The following is a 27,352-nucleotide window of genomic DNA, read 5'->3' as shown; positions in this document are numbered from 1 at the left end:
AATACACTACAGTAGCAATCACTATTTTTGATAGTTTCTGTCACACAATTTCCTGTTTTCAAGTACTTTGTTTGTTTCTTTTCTTTACTGAATTATTTCTGTCTGTAGGTTATCCTTTACTGTTAAGTACTTTTCCTAATTCATTTTAATCTTGTTACATCATTTAGCTCATTGGAGCTTTGTTTTCTTTTTTATTGTTTAGTGTCACTCATTCCCATTTTTTTATTGTACCGTTGCATTTATTTGCTGTGTAATAAACTTGTAAATCTTCCCTCGGATCTTTTGTTCTTACGTCGACTGTTTTGGCCGTCTTACACTGAAGTTGTCTTACAACAATCACATGTTGCAATAGATGATAATTAGTCGATCCTATTACATGAATGACCCCAACTAGTTTTTTTTTTTTTTTTTTCTTTTTTTTTTTTTTCATTCCAGTGTCAAGTTTGCATTATACTATACCTATTCCATTAAGGTAATGTTGCTTCAACTTCCCTTTATAAGCTATATATTATATTGACTCCGGAAAATAAATCTTATCGTCATATTTAGTAATGGTATCCAATCAACACTGATCACGTTGGTGAATAGTCTCCCTTGCAGCCGTTTTTTTCGGATGTCACGCAACGCTCCCCCAAAAAGAACTTTTTGTGGGAGCGTTGCGTGACATCCGAAAAAACGACTGCGAGGGAGACTAACTGGTGAATACAGTGAAATTTTCATAATTTTCACGAAGTATTATTGATTTGATTACCTGAGTTAATTCAAAAGCACAGATAATTCTAATTTAACAAACTCAATCTCGGAGCGAGGCCACAAATTTCTTCCAAATGTCTTAAATTTAGAAAATAATTATGAGTATTTATTATCGGTGGATAAAAATCGGCTTATTTTAAAGTATTCTCACTGGTTCATCCTAAGAAATGTCTAAACAGATGTCTACTTTTGATAAATTGTCAATCTTGAGCCTACCTGCAAAAGTACGAATGTTTCTGTTTCCAACACAACTTGCGTTGTATGGATTTATTTCCATCCGAAAGGTTGCAGCAGAATACTGGCATTTACAGACACAACAGCCTTGAGTACTGCATTCGGCTTTCCTTTCCGTGCACCAAGGTTTTCCGGCATCAAGATTTGATTGCTCGTTGGGGCATTTTGCCGAGGGGTCAAGATTTGTGAAGAAATCCTGTCCCGATTTTAATATGTTACGAGTAACATTGAACAACATCCCTTGACATGTGCCAAAGATTAAAGAGCACAACACTAAAAGCCATGTCGGCATCTTGTTGAAAATGTTAGTATTTACTATGTGGCAGGGTCTTGCAGATGTTTAGCAATAATTACAAATGGATTAATCGGATTAGATTCCTCCCTTCACGCCTCTGCAGATACCTCTCCTGCTCGAACCAGACGCGCACATGACTCGAAGAAAATCCCGGAAAAAGCCGATCATAGGCGAAGCTGGCCGAAGTAATATCCTTACTGTTGACTGTTCAGCCTCAGCTCTCGCGCGGTTATGCGAAGTAAACATGGCGAAGAGGAAGGACAGTTTCGATCAAGTCTTTGACAACAAAGGTGGACAGGAAAAACAATCAGAAACCTTGCAAAGAGCAATACGAGTAAATGGTCGTTATGTCGATCCTTGGGGTACCGCCCATATGCCATCATTGTTTGAGGTTCTAACATGGAAGTTAACTGAGAAAAATGAACGAGGAATTCGAGGAAGTTGGAGAGAACTGTTTCGTTTCAACACTGAGGTATTATTTGAAAACAATAATTTCCGTTCATCGATAGTTGTCCTAAACTTCCATTGCTACAGATATGGATATGTTAAAAACATCAACTTGTTTTGTAGAAGTGGGATGAAATAATTGTACAGTGAGTTTGACATGAATAATTTCAATTACGTAATTTAAGTCAAAGCTTGCATTTGCTCACCACAGTGACTGATCACATTCCTTATCACCACCATTCCCGTATAACCCCATTGTTCATTATGAATACAATAATTGGTTAAGACAAAACCATAGATTTCTTTTGGGATTGCTCTGTTCTAGAGTACAGTAGAATTAGAGTCTTTTTCCCTCATCAGAATATTGAAAATTATTTTTATTATCACGATTACATCGTCTTTTTTATTGTTAATATTATCATTCATTTTGTGTTTAATTTGAAAATGTTTTGAACAGGAACTGGAGAAAAACCTTCCTGTACTGACCCTCGACAGTGCAGTTCTATCATCACCTCCCTCAGATAACATTCAAGTGACTTGGCTTGGACATGCCAGCGTTCTTGTCCAAATGGATGGTTTCAATATTTTAGCTGACCCCATCCTCAACAGCTACTGTGGACCCACACAAATGTTCAGCATGACGCGTTACAGACCTGCTCCCTGTACAGTAAATGAACTTCCCAGAATTGATGCAGTCTGCATTAGTCATGACCACTACGACCATCTAGATTTAAAAACTGTCAAGGAACTTCATCAGAGGTTTGGAGATCAACTACAGTGGTTCGTTCCCATGGGGCTAAAATCGTGGATGGCGAGCAGTGGCTGTAAAAATGCCGTGGAACTTGAATGGTGGGAGGAGTCAGAGCTTTCAAAGAAAACTGATACTGACATTCAAAGCCACAGAACTGTAAAGTTTGTCTTCACTCCAACTCAACACTGGTGTCGTCGCTCAGCAACAGATAAAAACCAAGTGTTATGGGGAAGTTGGACCATCATAGGGCCTAGGCATAGGTTTTTCTTTGCTGGGGATACTGGTTACTGTAAAGGATTCAAGCAGATTGGAAAACACTTTGGACCATTTGACTTTGCAGCGATACCAATTGGTGCCTATAAGCCCAGGTTGAGAAAATCTATTTGTTAATACTCTTAGGGAAGACTTCTCTATTCACATTGTCTCTCTCTGAAAATGAGGGCATTGGAAGATATTCTGAAAAAGAAGGAGAAGGGGCGTAAATTCCATCTCACATTCCAAATTTTGTCCAGATCCCATTTCCCAGTCATTTTGTTATTTGCTGTTGTTTATAACTTTCAACTGTCAGTTCTCATGCTAATTTCTTGATATTTTTTTCACAATTTTGTAAAACTTTTTCACAGATGGTTTGCACAATTTGCACATGTTGATCCAAAAGAAGCTGTTTGTATTCATGAAGATGTTCAATCTCGCTGTTCGTTAGGAATTCACTGGGGAACATTTCCTACCGGAAAAGAGGTATTGATGGATCATCGTAAACCTCCTGCCTGCAGAGATCTAATTTGAAACTTTCCCCTTCAACTCCTATACAGTCATTCATCTTGTTAAGACCTGTCTTACCTGTTTAAAAAGAACTGTAAAGAGGCCATCATGGTTTGATGTCTCCCTACCTTAGAAAGGTCGAATGTGTAAGCTATGTGACATGCATATTATCAGTTCTACTTGAGAGCTTTGCAGTACTTAATGTTGTAACAATTATTGTTGGTTAATTATAATTTAATTTGTCATTGATATGATGGCAGTTATTTGAAAACATAATTTTCTTTCACTTACTTTGTAGCATTACATGGATCCACCAAAGGATCTTAGTGAAGCACTCAAGGCAAAAGAAATACCAGAAGACAGCTTCTTTATCATGAAACATGGAGAAACCAGAGTCATAAAGTGAATGAAGAATAACAACCACTTCAATGTGAATATACATGTAGTATTGGGAGCTGTCTGCTTAAAAATGGAGGGTTGGAATCTCTGGTTAAGACCTAAACAAAAATCTATCTTAAGAGACATTTTGATATTTAAAATGAATTTTAGGTCAGAATGATTTAAAATTAGTTTGTTTTGTTTTATCCTTTGTTAGAGGTATATTTAGTTTTTTATTTATTTTATTTACCATTATAAATAACATTTCAAAAATTGGCACAGAAAGAAAAGGCAGATTAATTAAAATTTTTCCAGGTACAGTACCAGAGCCATTTTTATAAACAGAGGAAATGCAAAACTAGCTAGTTTGAAATTAATTTAACCTGAAGTCCTAAGGCTTTTAAATTAACAATAAAACAAACATTAACTATTACTGAATTGTGATTTAATCATTTTATTTTGGCACCTAAAGGTCCAAGAAAAAAATTTCTGTAAATTTGTATTCAAAATGTACTTACTATTAAATCAGAATGAAGATCTTATTTCATGCATTACAGATGAATGTGTGTTATCTAATAAATAGATTGATGTACAGAAGTAATTTGGATATATCAACAAAGTTGAAATGGTAAATTGGCCACCGTAACGATTACAAAAGCTGACGTTTCGAGCGTTAGCTCTTCATCGGAGCAAAATTCGCTCCTTCGCTCTTCTATGCTCTTCTTCGTCCTTCGCTCCGACGAAGGGCAAACGCTCGAAACATCAGCTTTTGTAATCGTTATGGTGGCCAATTTACCATTTCAACTATGTTGATATATCCAAATTATTTCGTTACCCCCACCAACGCAGCCCCAAACAGTTTCTTTAGAAACTATAAGCCTTTATTCTGATGTACAGAAGAGCTGGCTCTGAAACATGGTTGAAGGCCATTGGGGGGGGGGGGGGGAGAAACAGAAAAAGTATTCATTTTTTCTACCTTGCTCACCATTCTAATTATGTTTAACCCTTTCTCACCCAATATCTCATCAGTAATTCTCCTTACTATCTGCTATACAATTCTCATCATTTTATTTTGGAGAATTTGTTATTAGATCAAGTAATTATCCCCAAATTGATATTTAACAATTATTCCACGAGAGAGCGTTGGATATGAGGTGATAGATAGCCAACAAGGCACGTGGCACCAAGTTGGCTATAATCATCTCATATCCAACAAGTGCGAGTGGAATGATTGTTTTATTATAAAAAAAAACGCCCCCAAGACATTGGGCAAATCTTCTTGACTTTATTTTGTAAGAAGAAACCGGATGTTACAATGTAAAGATATCAGATTTTGGTATATTGGCTCATATGCCATAATGGCTAAGCCAATAAAAAGTCTTGAATTGCATTATCCAATGATCCAGTTTTTAATAATTTTCTTTATACTCATCACTTGTGTGCTCGATGTTGTAAGGAGAAATCTTTCTTGGTCACTCATGGAAGTTAAATGGTTAAGATATGTGCAAGATTCCTATTGTAATAGACATGTATCATCAAAAAAGTGAAAACTGGAAAATTTACATAGAACTAAGAGATCTGCAAAATTTTGCCTTACGTGCTGGGGAGCTCATGAATTGACCTCAATTAAGCCAAATTAAGAGAAAACGTGATGCGGAAGTTGATGGAAGTTACCAAAAATAATCGAAATATCAGCCAATAAAATCATTTTCATTGGCGAGAAGCCTGTAACTTATTGTAGATGAATTCGCCTTCCCGATCCGCATAACAATTTCACGATGGAAATATCTCACATTTCTACCAGAACCATAGTAAAAATATTGGAATTCTCCAAACATTTAAACAGTAACTTCTAAACCCCTGCTACACCAGGATATTCCTGCCTCGAAAACAGGAAAAACATTGGCGTGAAGGGCGCGGGAAGATTACTATGCGCGCAAAGCATGCTTGAAAAACATCTGCGTGCTGAGACGTTACTTCTCAAGTGCATGCTCAGGTAGAATTAGATTTCGGAGTCAGCTGTACAGGGCTTAAGTGGAAAGCGGAAGTGTTGAACGAAGCAGGATCTACGCCTATGTCGAATTCTCTTCCAGTTTCATTTACACAGGGTTTGGTTTGGTAGATCTTTGGATGCAGAGCTTTGTAGAATTCGGTCGATAAAGGTAACTTTGTATTAATTTTTTTTGTCATCGTGTTTTGTTCTTATAAACTTTAAAAACATGTGAGTCATCTCTCTGGCTCTAGTTTCCTTGTCTTTTCTGTTCAAACCATTTTTTGATTTTGATTTTACATGAAAAGTGGGTTTCACAGGTTTTTACAAAGAGAGTAAATATAATCAGCAAAGCTGGTGGACAACATTGAAATAATTTCATATTCAGTCTCCTAGCTCAATAACTCTTTTTACTAGTACATAATCATGCACGGTCTCAGGCCACATATCTCTTACGTTTTGTATTGTGAACCACTTATAATCTTAAAATTATCGTTATTATAAGATCGTGTGTTGCCTTCTGACATCAGAAAAGGTGCCTTTTTATGGTTCCCTCTAAGGAAGAAGGGGTGCTCACTCCATGAAAGTTTCTAGCTCATCCTCAGTTAATTTTTATTTCTCGTTTGAACAGCTTCAAAATATGGGCTCACGGTTAGAAAAACAAGATGACAAGATTGCAGAAAATACCGACTACCCTAAAGCTATAAGAGAAAATGGAATTTTTAAACTACCTTGGGGAGGAACAAATCCGTCAGGACTTACTGCACTGAAATGGTTCATGACTTCAACAAATAGAAGTGGTTTACCAGGTTTCTTGGTTTCAGGCTTGTATAATTATGACAATGAGGTGAATTTTCTCGCTCTTTTCACTTGAAGCTAATTTTTTCTCTAGAGACAATTGTTAGATGACTGAAACAGTCACTGATGACAAAGCTCAACGCTAACTTTCCAACTCACTAACCTATAGTGGCTGGTGATAACTTAGATGTTACAACAATTTTGGTTTGTTTGCTAGCCAAACTGGGCGGTGGAAACCAAAAACCACTAGCCAAAACTGAATTCCTACCAATCTGTGGCTAGCCGGTTACCATTAGTGTCGAAAAGAAAAAAAAGTTAGAAAAGAAAGAAAAAGACTGTATTTATTAAGAAAAACATTGCAGTTAAAAAACTGAATTGCATCTTTGCAACTTTACGTCTCTTTTTCTCTTTTTTTTGCCTCTCTCGAGCTCTGGATGAGAGAAGGTAGTGGCTTAAGATCAAACTCACCGTCCTACCTTGCCTCTAAATGCCATGTTTAAGACATAATTTGCCCTATTCCTTTTAGGAATTAAACACAAATCTCCCAGTTCTGACTCCAGACAGAGCTGCTTTAGATTCTCCTCCACCCAATGATGTGCAGGTCACCTGGATTGGTCATGCCACTGTCCTGGTACAGATGGATGGCCTCAATATTCTCACAGACCCAGTCTTTAACAGCTACTGTGGAATGGCCCGTATGATTGGGGTAAAACGATATCGTCCCCTCCCTTGCACTGTTGATGAGCTTCCAGACATTGATGCAGTTTGTATCAGCCATAACCATTACGATCATCTTGATCACACAACTGTCTGTGATCTCAACAAGAGGTTTGGCAATAAAATCCATTGGTATGTGCCAATGGGGCTTCATAAATGGATGTCAGACTGTGGCTGTAAAAATGTTGTTGAACTTCAGTGGTGGGACGAACACTCTCATCCAAAATTCACTGATCAGGACAAAGCAGTGAAGTTTGCTTTTACTCCAGCACAACATTGGTGTCGCAGAGGAATAAACGACAACAACAAGGTTCTTTGGGGAAGCTGGTCAATCCTTGGTCCACAACACAGATTTTTCTTTGCTGGTGACACAGGTTACTGTCGCATCTTTAAACAAATAGGCAAGCGTTATGGTCCATTTGATCTGGCAGCCATACCTATTGGAGCATATGCCCCAAGGTATGGAAGAAAACCTTCAAAATGCTTATTTATCTTGAGGAAGGGCAAAACCGGTGCTCACTATAGCACACTATGTCCTCTTACCTTGGGCTTCTGCAGTGCAGTTTTTTTTTAATTTTTTCTGCAATCTTGATGCATATGTTAATCTACATTGGTGTTGGTAAGTGAGAAACCTTTATAAGTGTGACATACCTCTGCAGTGTGGCTTGTGTCAAACTTTTGGTTCAGGTCTTAAACAGCTGAGGGGACATGGAAAATAACACTGCTCACATTAATTTATGGGAATCATTCTAAGAAAAGCCCTTTTGTAAAGATTCTAAAAAATCAGTGTTTTTAATGTGCTATATAAGAACTTATTATTAAATTAAATTATCACCAGTGACACTTGACTTACAGTACTGAATTGTTTGTTCTGAATAATCTTATCTACTAAGTTTTGCCTGATTATTAATGTTGAAAGTTAAACGTTTAATTTTACTTTCTTAAAAGAGGGTTTATGCAGTTCCAACATGTTGATCCTCAAGCAGCAGTAGAGATACACGAAGATGTCCAATCAAACTTCTCACTTGGTATTCATTGGGGAACCTTTAATCTGTCATACGAGGTCAGTATCCTCTGGATTTCAAATGAATTTTCTTCCTTGTCTGAGACAGGAAGTTGCAGTGGTCATTGATTGGCCCACTGGCTACCAGATCAGCAGTGCGGGGTTGAGACCCAGTTAGGTCACTATATTTTATTTTCAGACAATTAAGATACTGTATACTTCCATCAGTTTTCTTCACATAGGAGTGTATGTTGGAACTGATAAACCATTATGGAAGCCATTCAAATTCTGGGGGGGAGGGAGATGGGGGAGAGAGGGGTAACTTGTCGTATACTTAATAGCAATTATTCCACGAGCGCGCATTGGATATGAGATGATAGATAGCCAATGAGGTGCGTAGCGCGACGGAAGCTGAAAAGGGACAATCCAAAAATATTTTTCAAATCCCGAAAAATATTTCAAATCGCGATATTTATTTTAAACTCACTGTCGAAAAGTTTGACAAATCCAAAGATATTTTGCAAATCCAAAAAAATATTTAGAAATCCAAAAAATTTTTTTCAAAATCCGAAAATATTTTGCAAATCCAAAAAAATATTTTGAAATCCAAAAAAAATTTTTCAAAATCTGAAAATATTTTGCGAATCCAAAAAAATATTTTGAAATCCAAAAATTGTTTTCAAAATCCGAAAATATTTTGCAAATCCAAAAAAATATTTTGAAATCCAAAAAAATTTTGTGTTAAATGGGAAGACTAAGAACTGTAGTACAATCGAATCAATGCGCGTGGTGCAAGCTGAAAGCAATCAAGACAACTTAACGATCAAGACAGTGAAAAAAATAGCTGTACATCTACAAAGGCGAATGATTCAAAAAAGACGCAATCCCTGATGTGCGTACTCATTTTAAACAAACTGAGACATTTCTGTATACACACTATAGTTCCTGTCACCCACAAGGCATTAAAAGAGACTTCATAAAAGGGGAGACCCTTAGACTTCTAAGAACAAACTCCTCTCAAACAATATTTGAGGAGAAAATTACAAATGAAGCGCATTTGCTAAAGAGAGGCTACCGAGAGGACCTTATTAGCACAACCCTCTCAGAAGTGAATTAAAAAACAGGAAATTAGCTCTTCAACAGAGACAAAAGACTAACCAACGAATCTTGCCTTTTGTGTTACACAATACCAACCATCAGTGCCAAACCTAAAGCAAATTCTCATGAGACACTGGTATTTAATGGAAACACAACCACTACTCAACGAAATATACAAAAATCCATTTCTCGTATCTTACAAAAGAGGACGGTCGCCCAAAGACATACTCAATGGGGCCAAACTTTGAATAGGCTACTCTAAACACGCACTGGGGAGTCGTGTAGGCCTGTCAACCCCATTTTACAACAATTTCTCGTCTAACTATTTCCCGAACAGTGTGTTCTGAATGAAGGTGGTTTCTTTGTTTGTAACCCATAGTGACGTAACCTTCTCTTCAAAGTCCTCACATTCATTGAAATCCCATGGTATTCTGCCAGAAAGTGAACAATGGTCTTGTAACGAAATCCCTTATTAAAGTAATGTTCTATAGCCAATCTTTCGTCTCCCGAGCTGGACATCACACTTTCCTCTTCACGCCATTTTAGTGTTCCACAACAACGGCAGAATGTTTCATTGTTCCCACATTCTCTTCCACATTTATGACAGAACATGTTCTATCCTCATTCCTTCGCCATTTTGTATGCAGGATGATGCGGGATATGGCAAGAAAACGCTGGGTGACTGCTGGCGCAAATAGCACATGACAAAATACTTTTTTGGATTTGCAAAATATTTTTGGATTTTGAAAAAACTTTTTTGGATTTCAAAATATTTTTTTGGATTTGCAAAATATTTTCGGATTTTGAAAAAATTTTTTTTGATTTCTAAATATTTTTTGGAGTTGCAAAATATCTTTGGATTTGTCAAACTTTTCAACAGTGAGTTTAAAATAAATATTGCGATTTGAAATATTTTGTGGGATTTGAAAAATATTTTTGGGTTGTCCCTTTTCGGCTTCCGTATAGCGCCAAGTTGGCTATAATCATCTCACATCCAACAAGTGCGAGTGGTATAATTGTTTTATTAAGAACTCCCCCAAGAAATTATTATTTGGTAAGAAGAAACGGGATTTTTTAGCTCCCATTTGATTTTAAGCCGATGCGTACGCTTACCATATTTGTAGATTATGGTATATTGGCTCATATACCATAAGGGCTAAGCCAATAAAAGTCTTGAATTGTATTATCCAATGATCCAGTTTTTAATAATAGATCATATCCTATTCTGATTCAGGAGCACCACTCCTTATTATGGGGTTCCTATAGGTCCTGGAAAACCTGGAAAGCCCTGGAATTTCATTTTGACATTTTGCAGGACGGGAAAGTCCTAAAAATCTGCTAAACCCAAGCAATAAAGTTTTCAGAATTTATATCTTAAGAAATGTAATGTAGACTGAAAGGAGAACTGATTTTGAAATCTTGGGAATGAAAGGGTCTACAATGAAATTTGAAAGTCCTACAAAAGTCAGTCTGAGTCCTGGACGGTTGTGGAAAAATCCTTGAAAGTTTGTTTCTGAAAAAGGGCACAGGCCCTGTAGTTACTTGGGGTTGCAGAAACTGAGATAAGCTAATTAGTAAAATGCAGTCAGTGGCCCACTATGCACAAATGAAGATGTCACCATAGGCACCTTACCCCTTAACTACTTTGAGATGGTGATACATAAAACTAGAAGTTTCAATGTGAAACTGATAGTACAATTTGAAATAAATGGTATAATAGGGGTTGGTGTGGCTTTTTAAAAGAGAATTACGATTTTTTCCAACCAGTTTAGTTTTAAAGGGCTTTTGTAAAACAACAACAGAGCCCCAAAATTTTTTGCTTGAGTTAAGAAAAGAACGTAACAAATGCCAGAACTCGGTTTAAGAGACTGGGGAAACTTTTTAAATTAGTAGATGTATTTCCAGTGTGTTGTTTATTGTATCCTCAATTTCTTGCAGAGCAGGACAGCTGTACACAGCTATTGCTTGAAATCAATTGATATTTCCACATGTATTTTATGTGACGTCATCACAAGCGCCCTGGATATAAAAAACGAAATCGATTGCGCATGTCTCCGATCTTTATCTGACAAATTTTGGCTTTTTCTTGCTATTGTAAAGAATAGGCAGAATGGGGAGCAGGGATGGCGCAGTGGTGACAGCACTTGCCTCCCAGCACTGTGGCCCGGGTTTGATTCCCGGACATGGCGTCACATGTGGGTTAAGTTTGTTGTTGGTTCTCGTCCTCGCTCCGAGGGTTTTTCTCCGGGTCCTCCGGTTTTCCTCCTCCGCAAAAACCAACATTCCAAATTCCAATTCGATCTGGAAACAGTAGACAAGAAGAGCCACCCAGTGGAATGTCCATTGCTAAGTTATTATTATTTATTTATTATCATTTAGGCTGTACCAGCAATGATGGTTTGTTGATGACAAGTATCATAGGAGGAGATTAACAGAATTGAAATTTCAATGCATGACCACATTAATTTTATTTCTTTGTTTTTGCAGCATTATCTTGCCCCACCAAAAGAACTAAGTGAGACACTGGACAGCAAAGGAATTCCACAAACAGAATTTCACACCATAAAACATGGAGAGACCAAAGTTATCACTAGTGAAGATACAAAAAGGGCTCAAGAAAGACGCAGTGCTGTTGTCTTTGAATCCTCACATTAAAAATATGAGCTATGTTTACCAAAAAAATAATAATTCTTACTTATCAAGTGCGAGGGCTAGTATACTGGGAATTCCATTGATGAAGATATAAAATTATCTTCATTGTCTTTGTTTAAAAAGAAAGTGAAGCAGCAATTTATCAAAGGTTACTAGACATCTGTATTGTCTATGTAACTTTAAAATAGAAATAATACTGTTTTGCAATGTAGGAATTTTAGTCTCTTTAATATACTGGTAGTTTATCTTTGTGTGCGTTTCTGTGTTTCTTTGTTTTTGTGTCCCTGACCTAAACATTTAAACATCTTTTCTTTTAACTGGCTTCCTTTCATTTTTAACTCTTAGGTTATTTCAGGCAGCCAGCGCCCCTATCATTGTCTTTACTATTATTATAAATCTTTCTTTCTTGTATATTTTGGGGTGAAAAAAATAAAGTTTTTGGGGAAGATTTGCCTGAGATCATGACAGTATGGACCAATAAATGCAATGATGTCCATACGAAAATGCAAAAGGGTCATTATTCCCCTGTACAGCTCAATCAAGTGAGGTAATTGAGCAGTTTATTGTATGGCACTCCAACCAAACTTGTTTAATTTTAATTTGCTGGCTTCTTGATAACAAAAGTACATGGTTTATGGCTGTTTCCATGGAAAGGGTCTGTATGGCAAAACCCAGACTAAGTGAAAACCAATGCTAAAATGCTCCTAATAATGATAATAATAATAATAATAATATGTCATAGATATCTCTCTTTATTGTGAAAAGTCAAGTTTAAAAAATTGTAAATTATTTTGCATCTGTTTAAAGGTTGACTGTTGTAGATTTATTGAGGGTTAAGCTTTGTGCATAGTGTAGGAAAAATATTATTTGAGACAAAACAAATATTTGAGAATTTGAAAAAGTTTTGATTTCCTTTTTAAGAGCTTATTTACTATCACAAATTCTAATTGTTTGAAATCAGTTGTTAGAACGGTTTTATAATTATGTTAGATAACCTGGAAAGAGAGACAACATTTTTGCATTCAAAATGAAACAATTCTTCATCAGGTATTTATATTGGTTGAAAGTTTTGAATAAGATATTTTTTCCTTAAATTTTATATACTAAATTAAATGTATTTTATATTTATTTAGCCCTGTAATGTGAGGTGAAATTTATTAATTTAAGTGTCTTACTCACTCCAGCTCTGTAGATTGATGTATGCATTTTTTTTTTATTGAGATCACAAAAAGATAAATTAAATTGTGCTTTAAATGCTAGCACTGAAGATAATGAAACATCAATCAATGGCTTGCCCCTGGGACCCACCCCCTTGGGCACCCATGGGAACCCAGGAGCATTTGTCAAGATTGTCAGATATCTGTTGCCAAAGGGTGTGGTGGAAATTATCACATTTGTTCAAAGAGGTTGCACCCCAGGGGGCAGACCCTGAGGATTTGCTGGTCAGCGGTATACTCTATAGACCATTTCCCCAAAACCTTTAAAGAAAGTTTAGAAAGGTTTATGCAATACATGCAACTATTTGGTCAAGTGGAGTAAACAGCGCTGAAATAAAACAAACTTTTTAAAAAGGAGGGTCTAAGGCCCGTTTTGAACGTCGAATTTCACTCATGCCAAACCTAATGAAAATGAGCAAGCTATAGTTTTTTTTCTCATGAGCAAAAGGGCCTAAGCAAAGCAAATAGCTGGTTCGTACATTTGTGCGTAACTGAGGAACATTGGTCCTTAGTATTGCACCCAGCAGGGAAGGGATTTGTCAGAGTCCCTATGTCCCATACCCAGGGGGATTTGAGGATATTCGAATGGGCATTTGAACAAATCCCCAAGGTCCTCTGGGGTGGGCCCCAGGGGGGAAGCCAGTGACGCATCGAATTTTAACCTGGACTCGACCATTTCAAAAGTATCCCTTTCTCCTCTCTCGCGGCAGCCGCGTTTTTACCGTTTGGAATCTGGGAACGCGCCTGTGTTAAATTTTTCGATTCCAGGCCCTTTGAAGGACCTCTTTCAAGATGGCAGACGGAGAGAGCAAATTTACGAAGCTTCATTTCATAAATTGAATCGGCTGACGTTACGATAGGATGCTGCGGAGGCTCATTAGAAGACGTTTCTTACACCGTCACAATACAGATTTGATTCGCTCTACGGTTATCAAGAGCGCTGGGGAAATCTCTCACCAAGGGAGGTAGCGTACAAACACCTGTATTTAAATTGTTCGTATTTTTTTTGATAAACTTGTTTGACATGAGACAACCTGTTGATCCTTTGCAACAGTGACGAAAGCCGGCAAGGCAAAGGCAGTTACTTGTGTATGCATTCCGATCTGTGAGTATTGTGTCTCAGAAATCTAGGAAGCCCAATTCTTTGGAGCCTCCGATCCAGAGAGCACATGGGATGCAGTTAACAAATTGTCCATGTCGATGATTGTCCTGTGTCATCCAAGCTTTTCCAGGTCGCAGCCCTGTAACAAGTTAGTCTAACAACAACTTGATTTTCCAGACAACAGACCACAGCAACATCAACAGAAAGAGAAGATGCAGAGCATTTCTATGATAGCAAAAAGTTTCCTAGAGCCAAGAAAGTGAATGGAAGATTTGTTCTTCCATGGAGAGGGTCTGCACAATTGCCCTCGATGCTTGTTGCTGCTCGATGGTTTTTAGGGTCACCCAATAATAGCAGTGTACCAGGGGGAGGACTGAAAGATTTTTTCCAGTTTGATGATAAGGTTTGTTACATGTTAAGTATCATTATGTTGAAATGTTAAATTTTGAAACTTAAGCAAAGATAAACCTGTTTTTTAACATATTGCTTTTCATGACAGTCGAGGCTAAGGTTTCTGTACAGGCCTATACTTCATTACACATACAGCTCTTGGATATTGAAAACAATGGTCAAAATGACAGATTGCCTTTGGGACTATGTCTTTGTTTTACAATATTATTGTAGTATGGGGCAGATGATCATTTCCTCTGTATTTTTTTTTTGTCAACTAATAATGCAGAGATTTTCGACCTTGCAGTGATACATGTACATGGCTCATCACAGTTCAATGACTTGTGAACATTCTTCTATTACAGACCTTTACTTGTGATAATGTTGCATTAGGATAAGTTTGATGCTGATCACTCAACAGGCTTAAGATTGAACAGAATGGATTTTCTGTTGGTTTAACGAAAGTTACTGATTTTTATCATTATCTAGAAACTGAACAGGACTCTCCCAGTTCTCAAACCCGACAAGGCAAGATTAAAATCTCCTGCATTCAATAACATTCAGCTTACTTGGATCGGTCATGCAACTGTTTTAGTCCAAATGGAAGGGCTCACCATCATTACAGATCCAGTATTTAGCGATTACTGTGGTGCTGTGCAAGGATTTGGAGTCAAAAGATATCGTCCTGTTCCTTGTACTGTAGATGAACTTCCTGAAATCGATGCTGTGTGTATTAGCCATAATCACTATGATCACCTAGATTACAACTCAGTTTGTGAACTTAACAAGAGGTTTGGCAGTAAACTCTACTGGTACGTGCCTATGGGACTTCACCAATGGATGAAAAATTGTGGATGTAAAAATGTTTTTGAACTAGAATGGTGGGATGAACGGTCTCACCCAACATTCACTGAAGATAAAAAGGCAGTAAAGTTCGCTTTTACTCCAGCACAACACTGGTGTCGCAGAGGAATAAATGATACAAATGAGGTTCTTTGGGGGAGTTGGTCAATTATTGGTCAACAACACAGATTTTTCTTTGCTGGTGACTCTGGTTACTGTCACATCTTTAAACAAATAGGCAAGCAATATGGTCCATTTGATCTGGCAGCTATCCCTATTGGAGCATATGAACCAAGGTATGGTGTAAAACCACCTAAAGGGGAAAAAATGGACACTGTCATCAGACTATATTACCATGGTGAGATCTATTCTTTGGTCATAGAACACCTCATCAGGGATAAAACCACTAGGAGTTAGTAAGGACTCACTGGAAACCCGTATTGTGCTGAGAATTGAATCAGTGAGATTTTCTTTCACTCCAGCACAATGATGGTGTTATGGAGGGATACATGATAGAAATGACGTGTGCAGATACCTTTGGGGGTTGGTAAATGCTCACAGCACAGATTCTTCTTTTGTTGTTTAACAGGGGATTGATGTCTTTCCAGCATGTTAACCCACAGGAAGCTGTACAGATTCACCAAGATGTCAAAGCTAACTCTTCTATTGGAATTCATTGGGGTACATTTAATTTATCATATGAGGTGAGTGAACCTTAATATAAGTTAACTGTTATAATTTCTTACTGTTTCAGTTTGTGGTTTGGAATTAATCAACACATATATACCATATTTCCTTACCTGAAAAAGCACCCATGCTCTTAATAAGTGTTCCACCTCAAGTAAGCGCCCACCTCCTGGGCCAATATATCAAACCAGCACCCCCCTCTCCCTCTCTTTCATTAACAGTATGGATACTGTTGCACATGAGATCACTGGATGATGGATATCCTCCCCTGGGGTGGGATGGGTGGGTTACAAGACTTAGTGTAATGCACCTTTGATCATTACATGTTAAAAGGTGCACTATAACTTGATAATTTATTATTACTATTATTATTATTTTTTTTTTTTTTATTATTATTATTAGTAGTATTATTATTATACAAGAAAACCTGTTTTTGTTACTACTTTGCATGTGACTTTTTAAGCTTCAACCATAGCTGAATCAGTACAGGTTAATAGTTTCTAAATAGATGCCCCCCCTCCCTTGATTAAGCATCCTCCTTCCAGTCAGCAACCCCCCCCCCCCCTCTCTTTTGGTTGAAATTTTTAAATAATTGCCTGTGCATTTATTTGAGGAAATACATGAAGTTTTGTTGATTTGCATGGACATCCTGCCACTGAAAATATGGTGACTGATTGATTAGTTTGTTGAACACAGCATCAAGTAGTACTAGTTTGAGTATAAGCTGGGTCAAAGTCTTAAATTATGTGATCCGGGGTCTCACAGTGCCTCTTTCCACTCACATCTGTAAATCGATACCTGCAAACTGTTGTTGAAATGAAGTTGGACATGATGAAATACTGGGCAGGGAGGAATGGACCTTCAAGTGCAGACTTTGTCTTTACCCAGGAAGTTTTTGAGGAAACAGACTCACACCCTCATCTTTTTTATTAACTGAATGACTCAACCAGTGCAGTTCACTGACTGCTGGTTGTCACACTACTTCTTCCATGTTTTGCCAGCTATTTGATTGTACATCTTTTTTTTTTTTTTTCGTTCCTCTTGTAGCATTATCTGGACCCACCAAAAAAGTTAATTGAAACATTAGACATGAAAGGTATTCCTCAGACAGAGTTCCATACCATCAAACATGGTGAAACTAAAGTTGTTGATGGGGTGAAGGTGAACAATTAAGTAGAACAAATGTTACTGTTATATATTAATTATTTTTTCCAGTAAATGTGTATGAAATAATGAGCTTCTTAACAGTATTATATATTTCTACAGTGTCTATCTGGTTGTTCAAATTTTTTAAACAAATTAATAGTTTTTCCCTAAGATTATGGGGACTGATCTGAGACAAAGGGAATCCAAATTAGATATTTCATGAGGAATCTTTTAAATTAAAACACCACCATATATCCTAGTTAGTGGGTATTATAGAATTGTTAATAGTAGTGTTAGATAGTGGAAGTAAAGCAAAGTATTATGGTTTTACTTGATATACCTTTCAAAAACAGATGAAAACCAGGGTTTAGATTCATATTTACATAAAAAGCTTTCTCTGGTTAAAGAGTTATTTTCTCAAGTACGTATATCTTACAACTTTCATTTTAAAGCTTTTAAACACTATCTATAAGGATGTAAATGTTCAAGGCAGAAAAAAATGTGCAAAATGGAAGAATGAAAAAAAAAAAGGTTTAACTGTCAAATGAGAAATAAAATACCATCTTACAAGAAAGGAGCATTATTTTGATAACAGCTTCAAGTTAATCTTTAAACCCCTAAGAGCGATCAGCATCTAATTTCTCCTTACAATATCACTCCTGCATCACACATTAAGGTCAGGAGAATAAAGGAAATGATCACCAACTAAAGAAGCTCCTGATGGTAAAGTAAATTCTCCTTGTTAGCACCCTAGGGAATGTATAGAGAACAATATTGAGAATATAGATTCTGAGGTTAGGGCATAAAGGGTTGTTGTCTGCTCTATACTCTACTCAGCAGTATGTGCAATAGATTTACACAACTGCTTACCACTTGAGAGGAGAAGTTCTCTCATCGATTTGCTAAAAATTACAAAATACTGTCAAAACCTTTGTGCAAGGCTTTAGAAGTTTATACTATGGTTTCAAGCCATTTTTCTGGTTCTAAATATCCCTCTAGAACTCTCGAAGTGCCCCAAAATGTATAAAAAACAAATTTGCAAACTCATTCCTTTGTTACACATATGGACTAAGGCAGCATGGGTAATGCTTGGCAGATATGCAAATAAGAAAAACACCCACAAAAGTGCTCCCTCTAACCAAAGGCAACACAGGTTCCTACAAAGAGCTTTAATTTGTAAATGTGCAAATATGTCTATTTTGTTAAACATAATTCTATGCATTTACGCATCTGACTTCCTGCTTGCATGTGACAATATGCAACATTCACATACTGTCCACTTGAGAAGTTCGAGGTTCTATTCCTTTCCCCCAATTTGGAACAACAACTTAGACAAGTTCACTTAACACCACTTGACTTTTATTACGAACAAACACTAAGTGCTAGAGAGTACTGGGTGACCTAAACAAAGTAATTTTTTTTTTAAAATTGGCTTGAAGTTGTAGTTATTTTATTTCTTGTACAAGTGTTTCAATCTCTTCCTTTGTAAACATCCGGAAGTTTTTGTCTGGTGTTGAAGTTCCAAGCTGTAAACAACAATTGAAATCAGTCTTAGTTGTACCTGTCTAATCACCATAATGGCCTTGTAAAGCTATTTTAATTGGAAAGTAAATCAGTCAGTCCACCAGCCAATTAATTCTTCCATGCATTCATTTTTTTTTTCACCCATCCAATCATTCATCCACAAACCCTTTGAATCTCGAGATCTTATTTTTACTTCTCCCCTCTAGCTGCTACACAATTCCTTGTGAAATACCGTAAAAGCCCAGAGATAAGCTGCACCCTAAATTTAGCAGCTCAAATTTTGGAAAGAAATCAAAAGAAATCCAAAGTCGAGTCTTGAGAAGTCTCCTTCATCCACTCTTCATTAAACGTAAACTCGATATTAACATCGCAACGGAAAATACTTCAAAGTTTTACCCACAATTTTAGCCCTAATATAATGAACATCATTTCTACCAACTTTGACAAATGATTGGTCTTTTTCTGGTATTTTCTGACAGGAATTTCTTCATTCAACATAGTTTTTCCATAGATTTTTGCATTACAACTAGTATGTGAGCAGAAAATTTGAAGCTTAGTAACCAGGCATTAGATCACATACGAGAATAGACATTCCCGACACCTTTTCAAATGTTCCTGCAGATAAGCGGCACCCTCAATTTCTAGTGACGATTTTTGGAAAAAAAAGTGCAGCTTAAACGCGGGCTTTTACAGTAGTTATGAGAATTTGGTGTTAGATCAAGATACCAACTTCTATTGATAAGTTTGAGTATTCTCATTACCTGTTTGATGAATAATGTATGGATATCATGGGAAGAAGTTCCATGTTAATTACTTCTGGGGTTTATCTGTTTATTCATTCATTTGTTCTTGAAATTAGAAACATTATCTAACAATCAATCAATCATCCATTTATTTCTCCTTCCCACGAAGTAAAGTTACCACCTTACAACATCAAAATATCTAACCTCTACATTTGTAGCATTGAGTTTTTCCTCCATAACTTGTTTGAGTATTGTAAGAGCAGATTTACAAGCTTCTCTCAGTGTCATGGACTACAAGGAAATTAAGTGCAGATCAAATTAGAAACATAAAACACTGAGCATAGTAAACCAGACAATGTTAAAATTTTCTTTTCTACAAACTACCGATAGTTATGCAAAGTCAGTGGTACATCAACAAATATGTTTGATAACAGCCACTGTTATAATCAAAGACTTTACAGCCTGTCGAGACACCTTAAATTCTTTTACCTTGTGATAAACCTCTTCTAGAGCTTGTTGTGCACCTTCTGATCCCGAACCTGCAATTTAATAACCCAGATTAGGAAAAACTAACAAAATCTGGCAACACTAATTGATGTGATTGTCTCTGAGTCACTCCTAGCCAGTGCGAGATAGATTTAGTAGATATATTCCATACTGCTATGCATCTGTTTAGTAGTAATACATCACAGATGAAATCAAAATGTGGTACAAACACAAAAGTGGCACATGAGGGCCAAGTGTGTCAGTCACTGAATGTTCTTACCATATTTTGACGTCTTGTGTGATCTGTTATTGAACAAACCCACAGAAACATAGAATCCATTCGTGTTATGTAGCAAAATGTTCTAATGCAACCTTGTACCCAGGGTCTCTCATCTTCCCATTCCCTTCTCTCTCACTTCAGGGGATGGGAAAATGAGAGACCCTGGGAATGAGGTTGGCTCTAATGGTGACATAATCTATGCTGGTTTTCCTCCCTCTGCAAAAACCAACATTCCAAATTCCAATTTGATCTGAAAACAGTGGACAAGAAGAACCACCCAGTGGAATGTCCATTGCTAAATTATTTTTCTTATATTTATTTATTGCATGATCTGTCCTCCAACAGATTAGAAGTCCAAACCAATCAAAATGTGTGTAAATCCCACTTATCATAATACTGAATGGACCAACTGCAACATGCAATCTATTTGCTTAACATGATAAAAACCCAACAATTTCTTGATGGTGACCTCATCTATGTATTTGTCATCCAATAGACCATAAGTAAGGACCAAACACAATATGTGTATAATTCCATTTGGAATAAAATATCATTGAAATATCTCTAACTTTTATTTTGTTTGTACCTATGGCTTTTGCATCATATTGGAAAAATGTACCAGAGGGGTCCAAGTGATAACTAAATAGAAAAGGAAAAAGAAGACATAGTTCTTAATAATGGATATATCAACAAAGTTGAAATGGTAAATTGGCCACCGTAACGATTATAAAAGCTGACGTTTCAAGCGTTAGCCCTTCGTCGAGCGTTAGCCCTTCCCCATTCGCTCCGACGAAGGGGCTAACACTCAAAACGTCAGCTTTTGTAATCATTACAGTGGCCAATTTACCATTTCAACTTTGTTGATATATCCAAATTATTTCATTACTCCCACCGACGCAGCCCCAAACAGTTTCTTTCGAAACTATCAGCCTTTGTTCTTAATAGTGGTTGGTTGTGATTATTTTTTAAATTTGACAAGTCTGTGGAGTAACGTCACACAACTGATAGAAGGTACAGAGAGCAGTACAAAGAAAATTATCTTTTAAGGATTAACTTCTTCAGTTACTGACCAAGGAATACTTTTGGGTGGAATTTGTTGCCTGACTCCATTAGTAATCACATTGCTGCACCACTGAGTATGTACTGAATCGAGTTAAACTCAGTATTTTCCTTTTCATATTCAGTAGCAGTCAATAATATTTGTACAAGCAGGGAAATTAAGTAGGAGTGTGACCTGACAAATTAACCAGTTGTTGACGATTTAGGAAATGACAGAATCATTTTTTGTTTCGTTAATAATCCTTTAAACCCTACAAGTGACAAGAATCTGATTTCTCCCAACAGAATCAACCCTAAATAAGGTTATGAGAATTACAGAAATTATCACAAACTCCTTAAGTTCTTGATTGTTGGACAAATTCTTCTTAAAAGTACAATTAAAGGAAATTTATGGAGAACAGTATAGAGAACATGCTAATGTTATGTTGTAATGGGTTAAAACTCTTACAGTTGAGGACCTTTGGCATCTACTCCCCCAAATAGCAAAGCTACACCAAATGGACGACTCTGAAGAAAGAAAATAATTAATTTTGCTTTAAGCGCAAGCAAGGCTAGACACTAACAGCAGCCAACTAGCCACAGACTAGTAGAAATTCAGTTTTAGCTGGTGGTTTTCAATTTCCACCAGCCACTTTGGCTAGTCAACAAACTGAAATTGTTGTAACATCTAAGCTGTCACTAGTCACTTGGCAAATACGTTGAAAAGTTAGTGTTGAGCCCTGGCAAGTCAAATTAAATTTAGGAAAGTTCATAATATAGACAGGCATAGCAAGGTGTTGTTTGAGCAGAGTCTTTCATTTCTCTGAGTCAAGGTAATTCAAGACAGTGCCTGCAAACTTTGTCTTTATCCTGCAAAACAGAAATTTTCCTTACTTCCTTACTGGAAAGTTCGCAAGTAAACAGAATCACACACTGGTCATCATCATCCTTCCCTTTCCTTTGATCCACCATGAGCTGAGTTGGTATACAGGGTGCCTAAAACAGTCACTGCTTTGCTGCTGGAATTACTAGCTACAGACTGAAGCACTCACTGTCTTGCACAAAATAATTACAAGCCAACCAACAATTTCCCGTAAAAAATTTGGTTGGGTACAATGGAAGATCTCATCCACATCAGCTTGATTCACTCATAAAGGCACTTTATAAAGTTGCTTTTAACCCTTTTACTCCCAAGATCTGATTAGAAATTCTCCTTACTGTCTGACATGAATTTTATGATGTTGGTTTAGAGAATTTCGTATTGGATCAACCAATAATTCCCAAATTGATATTTTTCTTTACTTGTCTGCTTGATATTGTCTTGATATTGTAAAGAGAAATTCTGTCTTGGTCACTCAGGAGTTAAAAGGCTAAATAAGGTGGGTAGACTTCCTCACCATGGCTCCTTCTCTTGCATCATCATCTCCAAACTCAAGCGCAAGGTTTGATACAGCTTGTGTGACACTCTCCACACTCATCTTTTCATTGTATGTGAACCAGTGATTCTACAATTATGATGATAAAAAATAACATTCACACATAAAATAATAAGAAAAATTATTAAAAGGGACTTTTCCTAGAACACAAGTGAACACACAAAGTAAATCATACATAAGAGAAATCTATCTGCCCTCAACAATCAAAGGATATGCTTTAGTTCTGTAACTTGACAATTCAATAGCCATCCCTTTGCAATGACCCTGTTGGAACCAGCTTTCCAGATGAGCAACATGTACTGTACACCAAGCAGGCAGAGTTAACATGATACTAATCTTCAGGAGAATATCATTGAAACATGCCCTCTTTCAACTTGAGACAAGGATGCCTACCACCCACATTAAAATGAACATAGACCTTCTTTTGGTAACTTGCAATCTGATCATTATTGTGCGCCATCACATCACTCTTTGCAGAGTGTTTCTCTAATAATTTGAAACCCCTGTCGCAAAAAGAATTTACCGAAATAATATATAATTCTTATCAATATAAAGTAAAGTCTTCGTTGCATATATCGTCGATCTCAAATTTTACGTCTTTCTATAACCAACAATTTCCTCCAAATGACTCAGTTTACCTGTGCTTCCACTCTCGCTTTATCCACCATTGTTCTAGAGTCGGCAATTAGACCACTCATAGCACAACCTTAATATAAAAAAGACTTTATCAGTAACCTTAATTCAAAACATTTGTTCGAATTAAGACTGAAGAAAGAAAGGCAATAATTATATATCTGTATGCACAATAAAGAAAAATACTTTGAGCGAAGATTTGCCCCATCAGCAACAATGCTCACTATATGGATTTCATTCCACGAATTAGACAAAAGGTAACTTCAAATCGTGTCAAAAATTAATTGAGTGAAAACTCCTCAAGACTCAACTCAAGCCTCAATCCTCAAAGTTATCAAGGATCAAGAATTGAGGATCAAGGTTCAAGGGACTGTCAACTTAATTTTAAGCAGTACTGTAGCAAAGTAAGTCAAAAAACATATCTTAACAAAAAGTATTTTAAACATTCCTTCCTACATGAGCTACAAGGTTTGCAGTTTGCAGTTAGAACATAGCAAGTCATGCAGAGGGCTGTAAGGACCTTTCTGGATTTTGTCTTTCAGGTGAAAAAATCTGTCTGGCTGAGTGGGGTATTTGGAATAATAGATTGACATTCATATTTCAGTACCACAGTGCTTTCAATAAGATTTGAAATAGGCTACCTCGGTACAGCACCCGCCAGAGAGCAATTTGAGTACGACTTGAGCGTGGTGACTGTGACTTGAGCATGGTGAAATTTACCTGGTGACTCACAACAGAATACCTGCCAGCGCTCCAGCAGGTGCCGGGTCTTATTGAAAGCACTGGTAACATACAGGATTAAAGAGAGAACAATATATATAATGCTTCTAACAGAAACTAGAGTTGTTAAGTACCATTCATGCATGTGCACTTGATTTGACTTTAGCACCAGAGAGTGTAGATATAATTGTAAATTACCTATGTGACTGTCAATTTCCACAATTTTTTCCACACTGGTTGGTTCCATAAGAGGAGAGGTGATCCGTTTTTCCACAGCCAGCACAACACCCTCTGATGTCTGTATGCCAATAGCTGTTGATCCAAGCTGTACATTCAAAAAGAAAAGCTTTAAGCTTTCTACTGACCGATTGACTAACAAAGTAGAGAAATTTTGAATGACCAGCTGATTGACTTGTAGACATACAGTGTACTGTACAGTCATTGAGTTTGTCAGAGAGACAAACAGAGAAGTTGACAGACAGACTGACTAAATTAACCCTCTGACCGCAAGAGTGACTAGCAACTAATTTCTCCTTACAATATCACCCCTGAATCACACATTAAGGTCAGGAGAATAAAGGAAACGATCACTAAAGAAGCTCTTGATTGTTAAACCAATTCTCCTTGTCAGAACCTCAAGAAACATATAGTGTACAGTATAGAGAATAACCATACTGATATATACTGATGTTGGGGTGTAAGACTTACTTTTATGGCTTCTATTGCATATTCCACTTGAAAGAGACGACCTTCTGGTGAAAAGGTGTTGACACCTCTGAAAAAAAATTTAATCATATGCATTTGCAGCATTTATTATCACTTATCCTTTGCATATATGGGGTGGCAAATGGTAAAATCTCAGATTCTCATGAGGCAGACTAATGTTTAAAAAGTCGGAGACTGAGATGAGACAACTCCTTATAATTATAAGCCCTTCAATGAAGGTTTTTAAAGTTACTATAAATTACAGGAAAATATGGCATTCAGGCTTCAATAGTCCCTTTTACAGTTGTGGGCTTGGTGGCCAAGCCTTTGAACAGGAGTGAGGCTAAGGGTGACCTAGCCTCCTACGCAGACGTTCTTTGGGCTGGGTTAGGGTTAGGGTTTAGGGTTAGGGTTTAGGGTTAGGGTTAATTTTCCTCTCCCACGAACGTCTGCTGAAACGAATGGCACATTCATTTCCCTTTGTTCAAACAGATCAGACGGAGAGCACGTGGAGATCACTGAAGAGCCTATTGGCGCTTGGTTATTGTTTAATAGAAAGCTAATCATCATAAGCTGTGATAGAACAACTCCCAAGAGGGGGTTTAATTTTCTCACATCTCTTTGTACTCATGGAAAACAGATCTCAAAACCTTGCTTCAGAAACTCTGAAAAAAATCATCGGAAAGAACTGTTTTCTGTGCAGTTTTCCGTTAATCCCACAGGCGAGAATAAGAGTGTTTGGTAAGAGTTCAGTGGATATTGCACACTTAACTGAATGCGCTGTGCAAACAGATTTGAATGTGTTTTCGTCCAGCGACCGTTCGTCTGCAATAAGTGCTACAAGCGGTTACTTCGTTTTGAAAAAGCTAAAACAAATCTGCGATCCCTTCAGGATGAGATAAAAAAGACTTGAAGAAAGTAGCAAATAGAACGAAACACTTACATCGAAATTCTGCTGAAAAGGATGGGGACATTGAGAACATTGACGTGCCGATCGAACCTACAACAGCTTTACAACTGCAGCAACGATCTGCAGCGAAATCACTGAAATTTTAACAATCCCCTACCACTTCTACATCTTCTAATGCCAAAAATGATCGAACAATGGGCGAAAGTTATGATATACTTGGCGGAAGCACTTAGCTAAAAATGCCCAGGAAACACCATCATGTCAACAAGAAAAAATTTATCAAGGTTCAAAGTCTGCTGCCTTGATCGGGAAGCACGCTGTGATTGGTCTAATTAAACAACCCATTCGTTTCAGCAGACGTTCGTGAGAGAGGAAGATTGCGTGATGAGCCCAAAGAACGTCTGTGAAGGAGGCTAAGGGTGACCCTGTTGTGATAGAGACCTGTATCTAGTTAGCATGATAACAAAGTAATTTGCATTTGAAAAGCAACAACATCTCTATCATAACAAGGTCACCCTTAGCCTCACTCCTGTTCAAAGGCTTGGCCACCAAGCCCACAACTGTAAAAAGGACTATTTAGTCTGACTTTTGCTTTTGCTTATGCAATACATCGGCTTCTATGTCCTCATCTCTTCAAAGAGCAACTATCATGCTCAAACTTTTGTTACTAACAATGCTTAATTCTTAGCTACTCTAGCTTTATACCCTTAGCAACATATAAGGAATTCCCAAACCTTGTGAACTTTGAAAAAAATGCGACACCTATATCATAGGGATTGCAACAGCTGACGAGATGATTTAGGTGATCAGATGAGAAATATGTGAAACCCACAGTTTTATATTTTCCTGATACCATTCGCCAAACCTTGCCGGTGTAGCTTAAGAATACAAAACAGTGTAGAGTAATACTGAAACAGTGAAGAGTAATATTGTCTGTGTAGCGTTAGTCATGTAAAGTACTCTTGCTGGTGGAGTGACCAACACGTACTTTTCCAGCACACTGGAGGATTTACATGCTGACCTCTTCTCACTTTGGTGAAACACCAATCATTGGCATCAAGAATACACCTTTTCAGAACTACTTTCACACGAACGATCTCACCTCAGCACGATCCAGCTTTAATTCAAAGATCCTAACCACTTACTCGAGTACACGTAGCTAGCAATGTAACTCAGACACCTCTGTCTACAAACCTCTACATAAAGTTTAATTTTCGCTCAAAAAATCATTTTAGACATATTTTAGAAAATAAACTAACCTGTCGTACTCTGATCTTGTGAGAAACATTATCAACACTTCAAAATTTCCTTGAAATTATCCTTGATTTTAAGTAACAAGGCCACGAGGTCTCTTCTTAACTGTCAAACAACATAATCGAGGTTAGCTTTTTTTAAGAACAAAATGAAACGATACCACTTTTGTATTTTCATGATTTTAGGTACTTACAGTATTCAAAGGGTAAAATTTACACAAAGCAGCGCAAATCGTAGCAGAAATAACAAATTTCTCGCGATAATTTTTGTCCAAAGGAGCTTAATAACTATGAGTGTGCAAGTTTCCTAGAGCCGGTCACCAAAATTGTCAGCGTTTCGCCCACAAAATATATGCTCTGC

At 37.1% G+C, this 27,352-nt stretch overlaps 5 protein-coding genes across 5 annotated transcripts in view; 3 read left to right on the top strand and 2 right to left on the bottom strand.

Moving 5' to 3' along the window:
• Positions 1–1,409, bottom strand: part of LOC111325020 (uncharacterized) — a 16,133-nt gene extending 14,724 nt beyond the window's left edge. The window contains exon 1 of the mRNA XM_088762321.1: positions 970–1,409. Coding sequence (XP_088618447.1) covers positions 970–1,279 — 310 coding nt within the window. The 5' untranslated portion in view covers positions 1,280–1,409. The remainder of the gene's footprint in view (positions 1–969) is intronic.
• A 6-nt stretch (positions 1,410–1,415) lies between these two features.
• Positions 1,416–4,160, top strand: LOC111325068 (N-acyl-phosphatidylethanolamine-hydrolyzing phospholipase D). The gene is made up of 4 exons (XM_022928782.2): positions 1,416–1,754; positions 2,187–2,848; positions 3,104–3,218; positions 3,541–4,160. Exons 1-4 carry the CDS (start codon positions 1,416–1,418, stop codon positions 3,646–3,648), a joined length of 1,224 nt encoding a protein of 407 aa, XP_022784517.1. The 3' UTR covers positions 3,649–4,160.
• Positions 4,161–5,611: 1,451 nt separating this feature from the next.
• On the top strand, positions 5,612–13,137 carry LOC111325053 (N-acyl-phosphatidylethanolamine-hydrolyzing phospholipase D). The gene is made up of 5 exons (XM_088762323.1): positions 5,612–5,782; positions 6,242–6,457; positions 6,935–7,584; positions 8,074–8,188; positions 11,714–13,137. The coding sequence occupies exons 2-5, from the start codon at positions 6,251–6,253 to the stop codon at positions 11,879–11,881; spliced, it is 1,140 nt and encodes a 379-aa protein (XP_088618449.1). The 5' UTR covers positions 5,612–5,782; positions 6,242–6,250; the 3' UTR covers positions 11,882–13,137.
• A 720-nt stretch (positions 13,138–13,857) lies between these two features.
• LOC111325046 (N-acyl-phosphatidylethanolamine-hydrolyzing phospholipase D) lies at positions 13,858–17,430 on the top strand. Its single transcript, XM_022928749.2, has 5 exons — positions 13,858–14,060; positions 14,375–14,600; positions 15,077–15,726; positions 16,020–16,134; positions 17,165–17,430. Exons 1-5 carry the CDS (start codon positions 13,957–13,959, stop codon positions 17,288–17,290), a joined length of 1,221 nt encoding a protein of 406 aa, XP_022784484.2. The 5' UTR covers positions 13,858–13,956; the 3' UTR covers positions 17,291–17,430.
• A 1,170-nt stretch (positions 17,431–18,600) lies between these two features.
• LOC111325047 (proteasome subunit alpha type-5) lies at positions 18,601–27,326 on the bottom strand. The gene is made up of 11 exons (XM_022928751.2): positions 27,186–27,326; positions 26,998–27,097; positions 24,832–24,898; positions 24,322–24,448; positions 23,409–23,476; positions 22,732–22,839; positions 21,804–21,862; positions 20,883–20,935; positions 20,020–20,069; positions 19,735–19,821; positions 18,601–18,789 (listed from the first exon to the last, which is right to left on the bottom strand). Exons 2-11 carry the CDS (start codon positions 27,024–27,026, stop codon positions 18,709–18,711), a joined length of 729 nt encoding a protein of 242 aa, XP_022784486.1. The 5' UTR covers positions 27,027–27,097; positions 27,186–27,326; the 3' UTR covers positions 18,601–18,708.
• Between the last annotated feature and the right edge of the window lie 26 nt (positions 27,327–27,352).

The sequence above is a fragment of the Stylophora pistillata genome, chromosome 5 (assembly GCF_964205215.1).
Source record: "Stylophora pistillata chromosome 5, jaStyPist1.2, whole genome shotgun sequence".
Taxonomy (NCBI): Eukaryota; Metazoa; Cnidaria; class Anthozoa; order Scleractinia; family Pocilloporidae; genus Stylophora; species Stylophora pistillata.
The sequence above is the reverse complement of the archived record's forward strand: the minus strand, read 5'-3'. Positions and strand labels throughout refer to the sequence as shown.

Coding starts and splice junctions, on each gene's coding strand:
- LOC111325053 (XM_088762323.1), top strand. CDS start 6,251: ATGGGCTCACGGTTAGAAAAACAAGATGACAAGATTGCAGAAAATACC. Junction 7,585..8,073: donor ATTGGAGCATATGCCCCAAG/GTATGGAAGAAA, acceptor CTTTCTTAAAAG/AGGGTTTATGCAGTTCCAAC. Junction 8,189..11,713: donor CCTTTAATCTGTCATACGAG/GTCAGTATCCTC, acceptor TTGTTTTTGCAG/CATTATCTTGCCCCACCAAA.
- LOC111325068 (XM_022928782.2), top strand. CDS start 1,416: ATGACTCGAAGAAAATCCCGGAAAAAGCCGATCATAGGCGAAGCTGGC. Junction 1,755..2,186: donor TGTTTCGTTTCAACACTGAG/GTATTATTTGAA, acceptor TGTTTTGAACAG/GAACTGGAGAAAAACCTTCC. Junction 3,219..3,540: donor CATTTCCTACCGGAAAAGAG/GTATTGATGGAT, acceptor CTTACTTTGTAG/CATTACATGGATCCACCAAA.
- LOC111325047 (XM_022928751.2), bottom strand. CDS start 27,026: ATGTTTCTCACAAGATCAGAGTACGACAG. Junction 21,863..22,731: donor ATGCAAGAGAAGGAGCCATG/GTGAGGAAGTCT, acceptor TTCTTTCTTCAG/AGTCGTCCATTTGGTGTAGC. Junction 19,822..20,019: donor TAGAAGAGGTTTATCACAAG/GTAAAAGAATTT, acceptor ATTTCCTTGTAG/TCCATGACACTGAGAGAAGC.
- LOC111325046 (XM_022928749.2), top strand. CDS start 13,957: ATGCTGCGGAGGCTCATTAGAAGACGTTTCTTACACCGTCACAATACA. Junction 15,727..16,019: donor ATTGGAGCATATGAACCAAG/GTATGGTGTAAA, acceptor GTTGTTTAACAG/GGGATTGATGTCTTTCCAGC. Junction 16,135..17,164: donor CATTTAATTTATCATATGAG/GTGAGTGAACCT, acceptor TTCCTCTTGTAG/CATTATCTGGACCCACCAAA.